Below are 15,629 nucleotides of genomic sequence, written 5' to 3'. Positions count from 1 at the left end.
AGGCCTGCTGGCTTTTGTCGTCAATCGTTACGAGTTTTGAAAACTTCGAAAGTTCAGTCGTCATCAAACATACGGTTGGGTTGGGTTTATATTTCAAATAAGTTTATAAAACCAGCCCCATCGCCAGAGGCAACAGTCGGATACTTTTTTTCTCATAGGAATTACCACGAACAAAGAAATCGTCGAAACTAAGAAAATGAATCCGTCGGTGCTGTTATTTGGTAAGTACTAATCCAAAATTGAAAGTTTAAATATCAAATTAAATATTAAACACTGTAAAAAAACAACAACAAAAAACCCCCAGAACAATACATTATTTAAAACAACTTTCTAACAATGAAAAACAGAAAGTTTGTCTTGGTTGAGACCAATAACTTCTTGAAGCATTCACAATTCTGGATAAATAAATGAATTTATTTATTGATGCACATCGATCCTGCTTATGGCAATTACATTTTATACGTGTTATCAAATTGAAACGCAAAAATACATCGGTTCAACGACATTTTATTGTATTTATAAAATATGACTAAATTTCTATTAGTTAATATTTAGTTGTTTAAGCTATGGGTCTTAAGGTTGGTAGGTTCGCATCCCTGCATCAACTCACACCTAGAGAGACTTCTAATGATTCAATGGGGAGTTGTAAATAAAGACACTATGTCGAATTTCTATCACAAGCAAATAACACGATAACAATTAAAACCTGTCGTGGAATGACAGCCCAGATAGCTGATATCTGTGCCCAGGACAGCACGATTCAACATTAATCGGATATACTGTAAAACAGGAAATGTTAGCGAGCATTAAAATTTAGCGAATTTAGTGAGGCCTTACAAAACGCTAATATTAATTTTCATGACGCTAAAATTTAAAAAGACATAAAGAGACTGTTGAGAAAAACGTTTGGGCGATTATTTTGTTGGTTATTAACTGAACGCAAAACAATGACGAAAAGTTATGATAAAACCGAAAGGATGACAATAGTTAGCATGTATATTTCTGCAATGTTTTTTGTTTACCAAATTTAAGTTGTCTGTCAACTGCATAACGTCAAAATTGGTCAAAAATATTATTCCAGCTCATCCTACACGTTAAGCCTTTTTCTTTCTTTTTTCTGATATGAGAAGCTCACTAAAGTTTTATGTCTGTAATATGTCACTTATTTGGATTTCGCTAAATTTTAAGATCGTTAATATTTTATGATAAATTTACAGTAAGTACAAAAATCAATTATGACCTAAAACAAAACAGACCCAAACTGTGTGCCTTCCATAAGATGCAAAACTGTTTGCTAAATTAATTTAGTCTAAACCACTCGTGTTGGATATAAGAAATGGACATCACTATTGGATTATTATGTTACATTCTTTTCGACAAGCATATTGTATAATGTTAATTATTTAATTTAGCATTTCTGATAATATCCTTATCATACGGTTCTAATACTGATGTGGTTTTAATATAACACAATCTTTTCCGGTATCGTATTTATATTCACTTCCTGCATGGTCGTGCATTCGACATATTTGAGACTTTTCCTATTTTATGATGTATGCAATATATATAAACATATTCCTTGCCCCCCCCCCCCCCCCCCCCCCCCCAACATTTCGCGTCTTTTTTTTTGTTTTACGTCTTTGTCCTTAATATCTCAAATACTAAAAATATTTGCGGTTAAATAATTTTTCTAAATAAAAATGGTTTTGTAATATCTAGCACTGGTTATATACAATACCAAAACCTGTTTTTAGATTAACATAACATGGTCATGATCAAAATGTCATTCATTTTATTACGTCATATTCACGCGTAGGAATGATTAAACACTGACTGACAGAACAAATTTGTTTTGCATTTACCATAGTTTGACACCCAATAGCCGATGTATTTTTCGTGCTGGAGTGTCGTTAAACATTCATTCATTCATTCATTCATTCATTCATTCTAACTGACAGTTCATTTGCTTTGGGTCATTTGAAATAATTTACTCCATAAAATGGGGTCAGAGGTGATCGAAGGTGGTGCGCTGTTTGTGGAGAACTCTACCCCCCCCCCCCCCCAATATCATCATATATTTATTTTATTTACTGCATTCATGATAATATATAGATCTGTAGAATACAGGGGCGGATACAGGAATTTTAGCAGGGGGGTCCAGTCTTGAGCCTTTGAAGGCCACCCCCCTCGATAGGAAATGTTCATATTTGAAGATGGCTTTAGATGGATTTGAAGTATATTCCCGTCGTCAAGATCAACTCTCTGGTCACGAGCGGGGGGGGGGGGGGGGGGGGGGGGGGGGTCCAAACCCCCTCGCCCCCCCCCCCCTGGATTCGCCAAAATATCTCTTACTGACCATTAACAAATGACCTTTAACCCCTGACTTGTACATACAGATAGCCGCGGGGTGTATGCCCAGGACAGGGTGTTTAACCTTAATTAATCAAGTTAAAATAACAGGGTTTTTTATTATTATTTATTTTTATTATTAGTTAAGCTACTAGAAATTCAGTTCGCTACATTAATTACAAAAACAGAAGAATAGGAATACATATTTTAAATAATAATAATAATAATAATAATAATAAAAATAAAATAAATTTAAAAAACGAAAAAGATAAAATGTGTAAGACTTTCACAGATAAATAAACGCTGTTGTTATTAACATTAAAATTTTGTAGCCAGCGTCCAATAATACATCTGGGGCCGACACGTAGTCCAGTGGTAAAGCGCTCGCTTGATGCGCGGTCCGGCGAGGATCGATCCCCGTCGGTGAACCCATTGGGCTATTTTTCGTTCCAGCCGGTGCATCATAACTGATATATCAAAGGCCGTGGTATGTGCAATTTTGTCTGTGGGATAGTCCATATGAAAGCTCCCTGGCTACTAATGGAAAAACAAAATGTAGCGGGTTTCCTCTCTAAAACTATGTACCAAAATGACCGTATGTTTAACATCCAATAGCCGATGATTAGTAAATCAATGTGTTTTAGTGTTGTCGGTAAACAAAACAAAGTTTAACTTTAACTTGTAGTCAGCGTCCACTAATACTTCCGTGTCACCGTATTCCTGTCCATGCACATTCCATTTACCTTTGACCTGGGTTATTCTAGACAAACGAACGTGTCGGACACTGAACGTATGAAAGAACAATATATTTACAGTAGCGAAAGAACATGTCCTGACACCACTTAACAGTGAACTTGTAACAGCGACAATGGAATGTTACCAGTACCTGTTACCCGAGGAAAAGGAATTTAAATGAAAAAACATTATAAAAACAATTGTGAAATGTTAATAATTAAGCGGGTGCGCTTGCAACAACTATTTACTGAACGCAATCCATGTTTAAAGTAATAATGTGGACATGACATGGTTTATGAAATATCCACTGGACATACACAACAGAGAGCCCATTTTAAATGTAAAATGGTATGTTTTGTTTTAGTTACAGATGTTTGTCTTTACAATTATGAAACTAAATCTTCAACTGCCACAAATACTATTACATTTTGGTGTAACCAAATATGTTAAAAAATAATAATAATTAAAACAAAAATGACCCCTGAGCCAGTAAAGGCTATGGTTAATGGTGCATTGGTATTCTTGTCTGATAGCAACGGTCAAGGCCCTAACTGTAAAATTAATCGATTTAACTATTTACTAATATTAACAGAAAATCGTGTGCGCTGGCTGTTGGAAAGACCACTGCGTGATATAATTATATATATCCATGGTAGCACACGGCGATATCCTACATGTTCGGTTGGTTCTAGAAATAATCTCATCGATTCGTTAACTACGCTTTGAAACAACTCGGTGGTATCTAGCGGGTAGTATTATCTATTGCGGATAAGTGCAGTGATTTTTGCCAGGAACCTGTGCCCTTACCGGCGTGTCTTAACATTAAGTAGATACAGCTATGCAACTCAGTCATGTTTTTGCTATTATAGTACAAGAGTATCTTATATTATAGAAATTCTGGAAATGAGCATACAAGAAAAACATTTTTTTTACAATACATGTATTTGCATTGATAAACTATTTTTCAGACCCCCCCCCCCCCCCCCCCCCTTCAAATAACAAAATCAAGTACCACCAGGTACATGTAACTCTACTTAAGTGTCTATATCCAACAAAGATTCAGGTACGTCCATCCTGTGCCCATCTTCTGGCAAACACGGTGGCTGGACGTAGAACAGTGGGGTATTTATTTTAAAGTACAATTTAGATTAATTTATAATGGGGAGGGGTGTGTGTGTGTGTGTGTGTGTGTGTGTGTGTGTGTGTGTGTGTGTGTGACCAATTTCAAGCGTTATCCAAAATCAATGTTATAGAATTATTAATTTTACCACACCCATATATATTTATTTTTTTAGCATATCACTAAGGTTTTTCACACATGAAACATATACATGACATTGTACATAGGAATATTCGTAGGTCAGGATGTAAATGTTTAGTGACAAAATGGCCGTGCCAGACGAAACCAGTGGCTATTTAAAGACATTGTCCACTTTATCTGTTTCACTGTCGTTAACACACGTAATGAACAAATCCCACCTATTAAGAACATAGTGAGATAACTCCCCAGTGCCTAAACGTCAGTAATATTACTAATTTACTAGTACTGGCATTTATGGTTAGAGCAAAACCGGTTGAACATAACGTGATGATGCTGGTATTTACAAAGAAATTGACAACACAGGTTATTAAATAAATATTATCACATGAGCATTTTTGCTGTAACGAATGTTTGTAAAGCCGTAACTTTCTCTAGGAGATGGAATGCCACAGTTATTTGTGAAATCTTTATACTACAATACAAGAGATATACTATATTTATAGCACTGTTTATTTTGAACATATAAGATTTTAAAACCGATTACATGGTGTTTACTGTTTATATACAGTATTGACTGCTATACGTGTGTATCGCATCACAATCGTCGTTTGGCTCATCAGTTTTTATAGATTTCGTTTCGTTTGTTTTTGCTTTTTTGTTTGTTTGCTTTTTGATATTAGCGACTAGTCTTTGGAACGTTATGTAATCATGCGTGAGACACGCTAACACCAGCCACTTTGTATTATAATATTATTTTGAAGTGGCCTTGTTGGGGTTTTTTCTTCTTCTAATGAATAATGGCTGCCTAATAACCAGCTGCAGGGCCCGGTTTAGCTCTTATACATGTACCTTAGGCTTAACAGTTAAAATTTGTTTTGTTTAACGACACCACTGGAGCACACTGATTAATTAATCATCGGCTATTGGATGTCAAATATTTCGTAATTCTGACTCGTAGTAATCAGAGAAGATCCCTGTCGGTGGGCCCATTGGACTATTTCTCGTTCCAGCCACTGCACTACTGTGGGATCGTGCATATAAAAGATCCCTTGCTGCTAATAAAAAATGGTAGCCCATAAAGTGGCGACAGCGGGTTTCCTCTCTCAATGTATGTGTGGTCCCTAACCATATGTCTGACGCAATATAACCGTAAATAAAATGTGTTGAGTGTGTCGTTAAATAAAGCATTTCTTTCTTTTTTCATCTGAGGAAACCCGCTACATTTTTTCTAATGCATCAAGGGATCTTTTATAAGAAATTTCCCATAGACAGGAAAGCACATACCACGGCTTTGTCCACTTGTGGTGCACTGGTTGGAACAAGAAAAATTTGCCTTAACACAAATAGTTAAAGTTTATTTTGATTAATGACACCGCTAGAGCACTATTGGATGTCTAACATTTGGTAATTCTGACACATAGTCTTCAGAGGAAACACACTACATTTCCCCATTAGTACAGGGGATCTTTTACATGCACTTTCCGACAGACAGAACATCACATACCACGTCTTCGTTATACCAGTCATGGGACACTGGTTGGGACGGGAAAACCCCAATCAGAGAATGGATCTTCCGAGGAGATCACGTTAACAGGACATATTCACTGACGAACCACTAACAATTGACCACAATTGTATTGACTGCGCCCCCCCCCCCCCCCCCCCTCCTCCCTCATTACTCCTAATCTTACGATATACCTCAAACAAACTGCAACAGAATTATAGTTTACGTTAAAATTACGTACAACATACAAAAAATATAGAAAAACAGGCTGCGGAAGACACTGATTTTGGCTTTCGCTCGCACACACACACACACACACACACACACATGAAGTAATCTTTATGCATTTTACTTTTTGTTTATTATTTTGTGCTTTTATAATATTGCAAAATTTTCAAACCTTACACTTGTTGAAGTACATTTTATCAATCTACCCTGACAGATTTTATAATCTAAATTTGATAATGAGTTAAAGCACGAAGTAATGGTACTAATAGCCTTAACTGGCTTGCGAAAATTAAGTGTCGCTGTAAATCACTAAATGTGCACTTTTAGCAGATGTCAGTGCCGTACTTAGATAAAAGCTGACTAAGCTGAAGCGTAAGGTCTCAAAATATGATGGGCTTGTATATTTTCTTTATTATAAACAAAATAGAAAAACGGGACTTTTAAAATGAATGTTTAACGGTACTTATTTTTTATCTTTAAAATTCTTTCTTTATACCTTTTGTGAAGAAAACTACTTATTTTTTTTATAAGAGGGGTAGAGCTCCATTTTCTTTATACCGAGCTTCGTAAATGTCACATTGTTGATAGCCCCGGACTGTGAAACGTAGATCGGCGCATAGTTGTTTACTAATGCGATTTTTGCGGATGAAAGTACATAGCAAAACAAAGAAAGCATATGTGTTATAGCAATAACTTAATAGAATTAACAGGTAAACAGAAAGAAACAAAGACAGATTTTGTGAATATTTTTGTTAAAATATTTTTCGCCAAATAATTTTTAAAAACCCCACAAAAACATTGTTACGCACTGAATACTAATAATTGTATATATTACGCGTATCCTATTATACTAGTATAATATACATATACATGTATACCATTTTAAAATTTGTTAACTATGCAAGATAATTGTTTAAATTGCGATAATATTATTACCAGGTTAAAACACATACACATTTTACACATACAATTAACACCAGACCACAAATTGTTATGGACAACTTACTACGAAATTTGAAATCGAACTTTTAAAGTAGGTTTAAAAAAAAAAAAAACGCTTCAGTTCTATATTATCTCCATGCATTAAAACAATTGTAATAAGTACCTTATCTTTAAAGCCGCACACCCTAGTTCCATCCAGCGAAAATAAATTATAATTTGGTTAATCTACAAACCTGTAACACACTTAGATCACGTTTTTATCAAATGTAGTGAAAAAGCAGGTTTTATATCGATAAATACCATGGGAATCCCCATGTCCCAATTGCTTGAAATAATTTTGAAAGTTAGTATTCTGATGTCACCGGTAGATGTCGCTCGAAGCACAACAATGCCTACGTCACGACAAATTGCACAGACTTGGGGTGCGTTCGTTTCACCTCTCCTGGACATGTTCCAACTGTTCTGTCCTGGTTGTATCCCCTCTCCAGATATCGTAAAACTTAGCAAAATTATTGGTTTTAAGGGTTTGTAACGTTTTGTATTGAGACACTTACTTGTCTGAACTTTATTGTTACTGAAAATGTTCACGAACTGTGAAGAAAAATCTCACAAATGAACAACAACAAATCGGATGTTGATTGCGCGAACCGTGCACGAGAAAACAAACCGAACCAAAATGATAACGGTCACGTGATATACCAACGTCTGTGACATTGAAATGGAAATATCCCCTCTAAAAATAGATTGGACCTCACTTGCGTAACGGTTTTTTCTCGATAACACGTCTTGTGAAAAAATGCAAAAAATGCATTTCGTGGTTTTACAAACATCAGGATTACCAAAAAGCACTTCAGGTGAATGGAAATGTGTATTCTAAATAATAAAATGTAAGTAAAGTGCAATTTTATTTGTGAAAAATGGTGTTTAATAGCGAAAAACAACGCCGTAATGGTTAACAAATAAACGTAACTAGGGTGTGTCCCTTTAACATAGGTATATGAATTTTTGGTGTCAAACAATACACTCATAATTAAATACATTGTAGATGTTTATGGTGACTTTAGTTTATGGCAAAAATGCACGTGCAATTCACGCCAACCAGAAAGAATTTTGTTACTCATGAGTATTACATTTATCAAAACAGGTGTCTACATGTAATATTGCAGTTAAATATTCTAATTACATGCACATAATTGTCTCTTTTTTCAGTTATTATTCAGGGTTTCTTTTTGTTTGTGACCGCCCAACAAAGATCAGTGGCGCAGCAATGTCTCACAGAACAGATCCGCAGCAGTAACGTGGGATTTCAGCCAGTCAGAGCACCGGTTGGACGAAACATTCCCGCCACGGATGCCACGTTGAACGCGTTTAGAGCCATTTGTCAGTAAGTCTCAATACAGGCCCGAACAGTAATGAAAAGTTTTCCTTAACTGAAAGATAATAAAATTCATTAGTCAATCGAATACGCGTTTTATCAGGGGAAAAAACTTTTATCATTTTATCAGTTAATAACTAAATATATCTATAGTCTGACGTTGTTATAGATATATCTGAGTTATTTTCTCCAGACAAACGATATAATATTAACATCCCATCCCCTATTATAGACGAGTTCTTCAAAGCCCAGTAAGATGTCTCATAGCAGATTCAGTGAACAATTCCTGTACACTGGAGCGCATACATACCCATCACACATTTTGGCTTTTTTTTTTCGTCAGGTACATGCTGGAATGCACTGTGATTATTTTTATGAGATTGAACGTCACCAAACTAAGTATAACCCTTCTTATACATTTCTCACCAGGAATTACGAGAATTACATCAGATGTTTCCAAACCAGACTGCCGGGATCCACCGTTGCCAATGATAATTTTCTAAATTTGATTTTTGATGCCAACAACATGAGAACTGCATACCGGGGTCTCTGTAAAGACTTGAACGGTATGTAAATCGAAGAGTTTCCAAAACAAGCAATCAAATAAGAGTTCAAAATTATTTTGTCCAGGATTTGCCAATTGGTGTACTGCAGTGGAATATATGCCGTAGAATTTATGATGCATCCGATTTTGGTGCTTTTATCCGCATAAGATTCAAGAACTCCATCTACACGTACAGTTCGCTGAGCGGGAAGTAAGGGTTTTTTTTAATGCATTTGTTTTCCACACAAGAAAAGTCAAATGACATTTTACATACTAGACTACAGTTAACAAGCATTGGTTGCAATGAAAAATAACCCAATTAGCCCTCTAAGCCAAAGGGATCAATCATACGCTACAGAACCGGTACGATATATAGCACCACAGGATGACCCTATGCTATTCGGCCACATTCCCTGCCTGTTTATATGAATATATCCTACCAGTATTTATTATTTCTAACCGATTTTTTTGTTTTAGTTCTGCAGCGACGAATGCAGTGTTTGCTGACGACTCCCCAGATCCAACAGTGCTATAACAACTTCCGGTCGGCTGTGATTCAGGTAGTCAACATTGGACGACAGGGAGGCATGCAGAGGAGAGATCTAGAAGCTATCGCGTGCAAGTAAGTCAGGCTTATCATCTTGATCAAGAGATTCGTCCGCTTGTGTTGCATTTATGATGATCAAATGATACACATAGACCCAATTTCTCGTTGACGATTCTTGTTTCCACTTTGATTTCAACTGGATTGTGCATTTCAGGGCTACAGGACACTCGAGCTACTTTGATCTCTGAATTGAATGATGGTATATGCATTTCGTTTCAGAACCACTGATGAGAAATTGAGTCCTATTGCCAATTGTTGTAGTTTCGTAACCCACCGCGTCACAATCATCCTCGCTCCGTAAAAAATAAAAAACCCAAAAAAAACCCTCAACATTTGGGTATAGCAGATTCTCTCCTTTTAGTGTAATCGTAATTAGAAATAAGAGTAAATTGTTTATTCTATTGTTTTTTTTAAAGCATTAAAATGGCAGCATTTTCAACAAACATACAGTTTTAGTCAACTTAATATTTTTAAACGTATGCAAACTTGCCATGGATCGTAAACAAAACTGAACTTACAATGTACGGTACATGTATATGGATTCAACGGTAAAAAGTTTGCTTGTAGAATCAAAACTAGGTAAACACATTGAAATGTGTACTAAGAACAAATTACCATCATCATCATCATCGTCATCGTCATTATCATCATTATTATTATAATTATTATTATTTCATTTTCAGCGTCTCTATCGCAAGATATCAATGTGAGACCCAGGTATATTCGTTCTGTGACCAACAAGCAGGGGAGATAATGAGGAACTTCTTTTACGCCGGACTGCCTGGTCGGTGTCGTCAAAGTACGGGAGTTGTCTCCCGTTACACGCAGATGTGGGGAGGCGCAACTGTCTCACAACTAGCCATCAGTCTGATTTCTCTCCCAGTCTTAGTGATGTTCAAGCACGTACTAGGCTTATAACCAAACACAAAGACTGTGTGTTATAGTTACATTTTAAAATAAACGATTAATACACTATTGTTGGATAATTCAGATGTAGTATAGGGCTGTCATGTTTACAAATGTCCCTGTCGTTTACATTGTACTTATTTATTATCAGATACGATTCCGTTTAAACTACCCAACGAGCAATAACTGACGTAGCCAGTAAGGGGGAGAGGGTAGGATAAGGTTATGCCCCCAATCACATTATTTTCTCCACCACTTTTTTTTATTTGTCTATTGCTCGAGATTGATAGACGGTTTGGTTGCGTCCCCCCCCCCCCCCCCTTTTCCCCGCAATGAATGTGAATGCCCTCAGTATAAAATCCTGACATCGCCTTTGCAAGTAATTATTATAGTTTTCAAAATAATATAGGAAAGCTTGATAGATAGTATGTATTTTTAAAAACAAACTCGCGAATGTATTTAATTAACTATGAGGAGGTGCAGGCGAAAAAGTGACAGAAATTGGAAGCCCGAATCACCTCTGAAGATAATACACTGGCCTAGCCAGCTGAAAATTCATTTATTATGTAGTTGTCGGACCCTCCCCAACAGTTGCTGTTACCTTCCTTATGGTGTCTTTGCTCACAAAAAACGATGTCATGTACGTGGGTAAACGCGGGTAAACGTAACGGCTCTGACGAAGAAATAGAAAACACACCACCTACTGAAACTGGTACACGTACTGTACAAAACTAGGTGGTAGAGTATGATGAATAAGATATTGGGAATACCATAATATAACGAGAGGACATTCGTCAGATTTAATACATGAGTATTCAAACTTCCTGTACAAGGATTTTGCACGAGTGTAATTGCGTTATGGCGTATAATACATAAACACGATATACATGAACTACACAATGTGGAATCTTATAAATGGAAGTTTAGTGTACATGTACTATATGTATGGGGGTGTTTTATTATTAAAAAATAATATTGTTCTTATTTATTTGTATTGCTGCCTGTACATTCCTGCATTCATACAATGCATTAGCCAGGATGCCAAAATACAGGAAGTATTTCAAGAAAAGTAAAAGAATATTGGAAACACAATTGGACACCTTTTTAGAAATTACCAATGTTAGAAATAGAGAAGTTAAGAATGCTTTAGTAACAACAATTCGGCGCCTTTATAACAGGACTTAGTAACGGATGTATATAACAATCATCACATTCTACTTATTGTCATGGTATAGACTACTCAAATATGACAAAATTAAACTGAAACAAATTATTGTGATAGCATGGTTCTTGATTAATGTCAATGGATCTTTCTACATTGACGTTAGGAGGGTGGCAATATTGCAATTTTTTTTCACAGTTAAATGATCTTGTTAAGAGCGTGTAGTGCTAATTTAAATTTCCAGAAATACTCATTTTTACTAAACCGATGTTATGAAGCAAACATATATATCAGTACATCATCAATAGCATCAACGTCAAATTATTAATGCTGATGTGTTTTTGAGATAGTATTATTGATACTACAGTTAGAACAGTATACATCATTTATTAATTAGTATTATAGTTTTATTTAATATTTTATAATGTTTCATTTCTATCATAAATACCTGTATATAACAACGTTCATATATTATTTTGTTCATTGACAGTTACGTTATTAATATACGTGTATATTCTATTGGCCACTCTTTTTTTTCGGTAATTAGGGTATTTTATTTGTAAATGATTTCGTGTAAATATGCAACTATATGTTTATCGCCCTTTTGTTTTTAGTACTTGGGTTAGTGTAGTAAGAAGCAAACAAGTATAGTTTTAAAATATTACGACCTTTTCATAATAATTTTCTGCATAACACCATATAATATGGTTTATTTTTGTATCCTTCAATTTCATATTATCGAAATGTGTCAATAGTTTTAATGACTGTGTAGAATTCACAATTGAAAGAATACTTTGGAGTGTTAGACCCATGTTCATCAAAGAAAATGCAGAAATGAATGTTTTTAATGCAGGTGCGGATCCGAAGGACGCTCGTCCTCAATTTGTTTGCCAACGTAAAAAAGAAGCAAAAAGAAAGCATGTTTAAACACCTCTTACCATGTCCAACGCCCTCTCATCCACCCCTCTCCCATTTCACTAACCCATAGATCCGCGCCTGTAATCGTTTTTTTTTCTTCGTTTTTTTGTAGCGGTTTCATATGTTATTGATACCGGGTCCGGAAGGCTGTAATCTACTCATAGAAAACAAAAAGCGTGGCCCCCACTCGACAAGTTTTTCATGCATAGATTATTAAACTGCCAGTTACCAAGGTTTTCCTTGCATGTTACAAAGCAGGTTACCTTTGTACATCATGCACTTTTATTTAACATTATTATTTAAAATATCACTATGCGTTTTTCATTGGTTTTTCATAAACGATAGGTCTGCGGTAACGTTTTACTACTGACAAATTAATAAAGTTTGTTTTATGGGTGGTGGCTGCGGGAGGGGGATGGTAAAAAGATTGCTTCTAACTCAAAATGTGATTATTTATGGAAAAGCCTTGATGTATTCACACATCACGATACTCATTTTGACATACAGACACATGCGCGGATGCACGCGCGCACGCACACACTAAATCGAAAACTATATCTTGGCTAATATGACAAACCAACATCGTCGTTACAACGATAATCCATATTCGTGTAGAAGTATACAGATACTGAACATACGACCTTCACAAAGATACTGCAGATAGTACTCAATACAGTTTACTTATTTCACATAACACTTTAGAATATTAAATGAGACCTTCTGTGATGGTTGACGTTATAGTACAGACATATTTTTATTTTAAAATATTTGTATTCTGGTCACTATTGCATCCAAATAGATCTTGCTCTTATGTTCATATCAGATGGTCAGAAACTACTTGTAATTACCTGTATCTGGCGCATCAAAAACGTGCATTACTGTAACGTCAGTAAATGGTCACCAAAAACCATTTATGGTAGTCTGGTGTACTTTCATTGCAGTAAATGGTAGCTTATATGAAACTAACAACAAGAGATCCTTGAATACAATAGTGAACAAAATACAGGCATTTAAAGTTTTAAACATTTGGCTGCAACTGTAACACCAATCACTGTGGTATTGCCCAAATTATACATTCAGTAGAATACAAATATTGACTATTATCTGTAATGATGATGATAATTTATTTATCTGCACGTACTGATCTTAACTTGAGGTATTTTATATTGCATGGTAAACTGTTTCCACAATATCACTCCACAACAGGGGCGTGCGCAGGAAACTTTTGCAGGGTGGGGTCGAGGTGTCTGGCGAAGCCCGACACCGCGAGCGGCGCAGGCGCGAAGCCCGTGGCGGGGGGTCTGGCCCCTTCTAGGGCTATTCTGAGGTGTTTTCTGCTGGCTAGCCGAGCTGCTTTCTGACCACATTCACAGGAATGTAAAAAATCGGGATATGAAAAAAAAATTCGCCTTCAAACACCTGCATAATGTATTAAATCACTTTTGTTTCGTCTTCTGTTGTTTTTGGTTTCTTTTTGGTTTCTTTTTTTATTTCTGTTAACATTTTTGTACAAAGATAACTTTTCTAAGAGATAGAGACATACACATACACAGAGGGAGGGAGGGGGAGAGAGAGAAAGAGAGAGAGAGAGAGGGGGGAGGGAAATAAGGAAGGAATATTTTCTTTAACGACGCACAACACAATTTAAAAACTCATTATATGGCGTTGGACATTTTGTTAAGGACCATACAGATAAAGAAAACAAATCCGCAGCCGTCACGCAATGGGCTAGCTACTCTTTCTGATCAAGGTCAAGGTCAAGGTCAAAGGGTTTTACGTGCACGTTCAGAGCAAGCTGTTGTAGCGCACGCCTGTCGTGGGCACAGTTGCCGGCCTTGGCCGGCCTCTCTGTCCAAGACAGGAAAGTTTCTGATCAACAGCAAGGGATCTTTTATATGCAGCATCCCACAAACAGGACATTCGATACCATATTATGTAGCTTTGTTACACCAGTTGTAGAAAACTGGCTGGATCGAGAAATCTGACAAGTGCTTTACCACTGGGCTACGACATGCCCGGTACCACTGATAAAGCCTTTGTGAAAATGATACCCATACCCGAGTTCAGGTTGCTGCTAGGAGAGATACTTCAGAACCAAATCCACCAACATTAGATCCAACTAAATATCTTTGATAACGAAAAGTGACTTCTAAATCTCTTACACCAACGTTCGTCCCTTATATCTCGCTGGCCTCGAAGGAATTGCTGCAATTGATAAGATGATCCTGTGACGGTGAATCTTCATGCAAAAAAACACATTTGTTTTGTGTTGCAAGAGTTCCAATGTGGCATGTAGGCCAACAGTTTTCTGCGTTTAGTATTTGAACGTGACCAGAATTGCTCCAATGACCGAATCATGCAAGTTCAGCTGTCAGAAACAGGATAAGGATGAAGAAGAATGAGTCAAATATATGTGCAAGACAACTGAAATATACTGTATTTAAATACTCAAAATAAACTGTAATAGTTTGTAACTAATACATTTATCATTTGGTTGCGCTAACAGAGAGACCACTGAAATAGTCACATCACAAGATTCTTTTTGGCAATATATAGTATCATATTATTTAATATATATCTCAATGCTTCAAATAATTCTTGAATTAAATTCTTTATTGTTTAAAACATACAAAAATATATCTAATTCGTGCGTCTGTCATATTTGGTTACAGAGATACAGCACTTTGGTTATTTTTACACTTCTCGCTTGATGCGCGGTCGGTCTGGGATCGATACCCGTCGGTGGGTCCATTGAGCTATTTCTCGCTCCAGTCAGTGCACCACTGCTGGTATATCAAAGGCCATGGTATGTGCTATCCTGTCTGTGGGATGGTTCATATAAAAGAACCCTTGCTACTAATGGAAAAAATGTAGCGGGTTTTCTCTCTAAGATTATATGTCAAAATAACCAACTGTTTTACATTCTATAGCCGATGATTAATAAATCAATGTGCTCTAGTGGTGTCGTTAAACAAAACAAACTTTCGTTTACCTAATGATCCTGGCGTCTTGCTGTCTTTACTTAAATACATCTATATTCATTGTGTTTTATCTTTTATCCTTAATACCATCACATGCTGATTGGTGTGGATGGGGTT

General features: G+C 36.2%; 1 protein-coding gene across 1 annotated transcript; it reads left to right on the top strand.

Annotated features, from left to right (window-relative positions):
- The first annotated feature begins 7,956 nt into the window (after nucleotides 1–7,956).
- Nucleotides 7,957–13,983, top strand: LOC121375885. Its single transcript, XM_041503571.1, has 4 exons — nucleotides 7,957–8,403; nucleotides 8,824–8,960; nucleotides 9,416–9,560; nucleotides 10,229–13,983. The coding sequence occupies exons 2-4, from the start codon at nucleotides 8,921–8,923 to the stop codon at nucleotides 10,461–10,463; spliced, it is 420 nt and encodes a 139-aa protein (XP_041359505.1). The 5' UTR covers nucleotides 7,957–8,403; nucleotides 8,824–8,920; the 3' UTR covers nucleotides 10,464–13,983.
- Nucleotides 13,984–15,629: the final 1,646 nt, after the last annotated feature.

Source organism: Gigantopelta aegis, chromosome 6 (assembly GCF_016097555.1).
Source record: "Gigantopelta aegis isolate Gae_Host chromosome 6, Gae_host_genome, whole genome shotgun sequence".
NCBI classification, from domain to species: Eukaryota; Metazoa; Mollusca; class Gastropoda; order Neomphalida; family Peltospiridae; genus Gigantopelta; species Gigantopelta aegis.
The sequence above is the reverse complement of the archived record's forward strand: the minus strand, read 5'-3'. Positions and strand labels throughout refer to the sequence as shown.

Bases quoted from the DNA above. Each gene is read 5' to 3' on its own strand.
- LOC121375885 (XM_041503571.1), top strand. From the start codon at position 8,921: ATGAGAACTGCATACCGGGGTCTCTGTAAAGACTTGAACG. The intron at 8,961-9,415 runs GTATGTAAATCG...TTTTTGTTTTAG, and splicing joins TCTCTGTAAAGACTTGAACG to TTCTGCAGCGACGAATGCAG. The intron at 9,561-10,228 runs GTAAGTCAGGCT...TTTCATTTTCAG, and splicing joins CTAGAAGCTATCGCGTGCAA to CGTCTCTATCGCAAGATATC.